The sequence below is a fragment of the Neophocaena asiaeorientalis genome, unplaced genomic scaffold (genome assembly GCF_003031525.2).
Source record: "Neophocaena asiaeorientalis asiaeorientalis breed wild unplaced genomic scaffold, Neophocaena_asiaeorientalis_V1.1 scaffold104, whole genome shotgun sequence".
NCBI classification, from domain to species: domain Eukaryota; kingdom Metazoa; phylum Chordata; class Mammalia; order Artiodactyla; family Phocoenidae; genus Neophocaena; species Neophocaena asiaeorientalis.
The window spans coordinates 1,881,371-1,885,811 of NW_020175679.1; the positions used below are offsets into that span (position 1 = coordinate 1,881,371).

Sequence of the window (4,441 nt, forward strand, 5' to 3'; positions counted from 1 at the left end):
CTCGCGGGTTGGGGCCGTCGGGTCCTCTGCACCCGCGGCTCTGAAGCGGGGCGCTGCCACGCCTGGGCCGAGGGTTCGTGCCTCTCAGCCTGCCGCCCTGTCCCTCCTCGCCTGGCGGCGCAGCGGAGCGCAGACGCCTGCCTGGGCCGCGGTTTGACGTGGTTGCGCTGAATTTCCTTGCAGTTCGGTACTTGCAGTGAATCCGAAAGGCGGACGGAGGAGTATGACACTCAGGTGAGCGGTGACCCGGGGCACGCGTGCCTGCCTGGAGGCGGTGTCCTGGAGCCAGGACCCCCAGGGAGCCTGCCTGCCGGGGGCTCCTCTCTTTCCCAGCCCCTGCGGGCGCCCGTGCTGAGTCCTGTACCACCGGGAGATATCTTATTCCTGGTGGGCAGCTGTGGGGCTGCGAGCTGAGCCTCTGTCCCTGAGATGTGGTGACCCCACAGGCTCTGCGTCCTAGGCCATCAGACTCCCCCTGCCGAGGGGAACTGTGGTTTTCAGTTTGATGTAATACACGTTTCCCGAGCGGGGATGATTTTATTTTCTGGTTTAACGGGCATCAGCTGCATCCCAGTTTTTATTGGGTTCTTGATAAAGTTCAAATCAGAATTAAGGGTGATACGCCGCGTTAGTTGGAAGGCAGCCCTAACCTCGGAGTTCTGGGAGCATTTCTTCAGAGTTCTTTCCAGGACGTGTCGTCATTTCTCTGCCCTGGGTCGGTCTGTCAGCTTGGCTGTGTTTCACGGGCCGGTACTGTTACTGTTATCTCTGCTGTGCGGTCTTTGTGCTGGACGTTCTGTGGGGTTTGCACAAACGCTCACTGACACACATCCTCCACACAGACTAGCTTCGCTGCCCTAAACGTTCTGGGTGTTTTCCCCGTTCCGTTTGTGAGTTCCATCGAGAAAGTTTCCGCAGGTTTGATGGTGGACTCCCACTGGACGTTTTCTGTTCCCCGTAGGCCATGAAATACTTGTCGTACCTCCTTTACCCTCTCTGCATCGGGGGCGCCATCTATTCTCTGCTGAATGTCAGATATAAGAGGTAGGACGTCACCTTTGCTACTCTTCAGCTGGAGCCCAGGGTCACTGACGGGGCCAGCAGTGGGGCCGGCACTGGGACGCCCCTCGGCCGCAGGCCTGGGCCTGCCCGCCGCTGCTGGCTCTGCGCGGCCCTCTCTGGTCCTTGCGGGGTCGGGAACGCTCACGGGAGCAGGCCTCGGGCTTGAACACACTGCCCGGGGCCACAGGGGCCGTGGCGTCCACGGGCGTCCGTGGTTTCCCGTCTCGCTGGAAGTCGTGAAGGAAAGTCGGTAGGTGCCGAGTCTCTGCCCTCACCTCGGTGAGGGCTCCTGGGAAGCCGCTCCCCGTGCAGGTCGCCCCTGGCCAGCCCGCAGGGTCCCGGGACTGGAGAGCAGAGCGTGAGGGCGTGTGTGGGGCTCGGCGGTTAGCAGACTAGCACCGGGGCCTGCGGCCTCCGCCATCACCCGCTCCTCCCTTCCAGCTGGTACTCCTGGTTGGTCAGCAGCTTCGTCAATGGTGAGTCCTGGGTCTCCTGTCTCAGAGACAGCGTTTACAGCGGGTCGCTTTGTCCCGCCGCTGCGTGGCCCGGTGTGCCGAGAGGTCCCAGTCAGGCCCCGCCCTGCCCCGTGTTCTCCTCTCTGGGCCCTGCGGGACTGGCCGTGGGCGGCGTGCTCTCCATGGAATGGTTGGGTGCGGGCAGGGAACCCCGCTGTCTTAGGGCACGCCGGAGCCCCAGCCCCCAGCCCTGTGTCCTGGGAGGAGCGCCCGCCCACTAGGCTCGTCCTGACCGCGCGGCCGCTCTGCAGGCGGACAGGGCCGGGCTCGCGGGCTGCTGCGTTCACCGGGTGTGGGCAGGCGCGCTGTCTCACAGCCCCGCGGGCGGGAGGCGGGTGGTTCACCGCAGGACGGTGCTCTCGGGCGTGGGGGGTCAGGTGGTCCTGAAGCCCGGGGGGGCGGCCGCAGGCCCGAGACGGCACGTCTCCATGCCGCGTCTGTCTCCTCAGGAGTCTATGCCTTTGGCTTCCTCTTCATGTTGCCCCAGCTCTTCGTGAACTACAAGGTAAGACGCGTCCCTGCGTCCCTGTGCCGCCCCCCGCGTCCCTGTGCCGCCCCCCGCGTCCCTGTGCCGCCGCTGATGTGCTCCGTCTCCCTGTCCCCAGATGAAGTCGGTGGCTCACCTGCCCTGGAAGGCCTTCACCTACAAGGTCAGTGCCTCGCCCGCACAGGGCCCTCGGGGACTTGCCGTCAGGCTGGGCCGTGCGTCAGGAGGCCCCTCTGTGGAAGAGCGTCGGGGGCTCCTTTAAGACATAGGGTGCCCTGCAGCGACTCTGAAAGGCCAGGCTTCTCTGTCACAGCGGCACAAGGGGTTCTCCGAGTTAGAGCCGTGCTGCTTCTTGCCAACACGAATCAAAGAGCAGGCAGATGCCCTTGACCCGGTGGCCAGTGTCTGGGGTGCTGGGTCCGTGTCCACCCAGACGGCGCGTCCAGTCTCCCAGGGCCGGGCTGGCCGAGGGCTGTCTTGGTGCATCATGGCCTGTCCCACACACACAGGTGGGGACCACACGGCCCTCCGGTGCTGTTGGCTGTGAACTAGAGCGAGCGGCTTTGGGGTGGGGCAATGGTTAGAACATGCTTCCGCCTTCAGAACCGGTTGGCCGTTCTCGGGCAGGCTGGCACCGTGATAGCCAGGCTCCCAGGTGGTGCTCCTGGGTCCCGCGTGCGGAGAGCAGGTGGGACGCTGGGCCTTGGAGTCTGTGCAAGGGGGTACCCTGGGCGTCAGCCCCTCCCGCGCCCCCCCCCCCCCATGGGGTGGCTCTGAGGTCAGTGGGCGGCGCGAGTGCAGGGATGTGACCGTGTGCCTGGGTGGTCCGGGTGGGCGCTGGGGCCCTGTCCCACAGCCTCGCCCGCCCGCCCGCAGGCCTTCAACACCTTCATTGACGACGTGTTCGCCTTCATCATCACCATGCCCACCTCCCACCGGCTGGCCTGCTTCAGGGACGACGTGGTGTTTCTCGTGTACCTTTACCAGCGATGGTGAGTGCCGGCCTGAGGCGCTGCTGCCCCAGTGGACTCGCTCGGGCCGCAGACCCACGCCTGGTCCTGCGGGGAGAGATTTGTGGGTGGTGCCTGGCGCCTGGGTGCCGGAGCGCTGCTTCTGTCTGATTTGATCGCCCCTCGAGCACACGGCTCTCCTGCGGCGTGAGGGTCGCTCGCAGCTGCTGTTTAGCGGAGCCCGACGGAGGAGCTGCCTCAACCCCTGTGCTGTGCAGCGGGGGCCCGGGGTCAGGTCCCCTGTGGACGCATCCCAGCCCTGCCTCTCCTTGGGCATCCCTGTCCTCGTCTCTCATCGGCCTCGAGGGCAGAGCTCTGGCCTGACCGTCACGAGAACACCGGGAGGGCACGGGGCAAACCCACACGCGCCTCTCCCGTGGTGAGCCGACCGTCCAGGTCTCGGCCATCGAGCGCCCAGGACACGCGCGCGCGTCTGTCCAAACCAGCTGGCGTGACGCACGCGTGGTCTCGTTGCAGGCTTTATCCCGTGGATAAGAGCAGAGTGAACGAGTTCGGGGAGTCCTACGAGGGGAATCCCCAGCGGAAACCCCACGCAGACTGAGCCCGACCCTGGCTGCTCACAGCCGCGCAGAGGCTTTGGTGGAACTTCCTGACATCACGCCCCCTGCGTTGCCAAAACCCCGAATGTCCCTCACGTCCCCGGGTTCCGTCACGCTGTGTCCGACGGGAGCTGGCAGCACTGCCACCGCTGCCCGCGTGGACGTCTGTCCGGTCACCATGGCTGCGGGAGCGTCCGGTGCTGGCGGGGGCGGCGCTGTCACTGCCCTGCCCCCACCCGGGGGAGTTCGTCTCGGGGTCTGTAAACAGTCCTTGAGGGGACATCAGACGCCTCTTTGAATCCATTCCGTGCAGACTCTGGGATCAAATGGCTTTTTTCCTTTTTGTTTAAAATTTGACTATTTTAAGGCTTAATGTATGTATGTTTCTATTTTAAAATAAATTTCTCTGGCTGTAACACGTTTTTTGATCTGGTATAACATGTAAGGTTTCAGATGCTGGCATTTACCCCATTCCCAGAAATGAACGTGTGATGTGGTTTTTCTCTATGTTTGTTAAAAGGAGCAAATGGGGCTTCCCTGGTGGCGCAGTGGTTGAGAGTCCGCCTGCCGATGCAGGGGACGCGGGTTCGTGCCCCGGTCTGGGAAGATCCCACATGCCGCGGAGCGGCTGCGCCCGTGAGCCATGGCCGCTGAGCCTGCGCGTCTGGAGCCTGTGCTCTGCAACGGGAGAGGCCACAACAGTGAGAGGCCCGCGTACCGCAAAAAAAAAAAAGGAGCAAATGTAAAGAATCTCTCAGGCCAGGACTGTTCTTAAAATGACTGCGTCTGGTGTTGAAGCCGAAGGCA

At 63.7% G+C, this 4,441-nt stretch overlaps 1 protein-coding gene across 2 annotated transcripts in view; it reads left to right on the forward strand.

Annotated features, from left to right (window-relative positions):
* CLPTM1L (CLPTM1 like) overlaps positions 1-4,050 on the forward strand; it is a 12,690-nt gene extending 8,640 nt beyond the window's left edge. The window contains exons 11-17 of one of the 2 annotated variants that reach the window (XM_024731961.1): positions 184-234; positions 962-1,044; positions 1,504-1,538; positions 2,027-2,082; positions 2,183-2,227; positions 2,941-3,056; positions 3,552-4,050. In XM_024731961.1, coding sequence (XP_024587729.1) covers positions 184-234; positions 962-1,044; positions 1,504-1,538; positions 2,027-2,082; positions 2,183-2,227; positions 2,941-3,056; positions 3,552-3,636 — 471 coding nt within the window. In that variant the 3' untranslated portion in view covers positions 3,637-4,050. The remainder of the gene's footprint in view (positions 1-183; positions 235-961; positions 1,045-1,503; positions 1,539-2,026; positions 2,083-2,182; positions 2,228-2,940; positions 3,057-3,551) is intronic. The other variant, XM_024731960.1, reaches the window with a different exon arrangement.
* Positions 4,051-4,441: the final 391 nt, after the last annotated feature.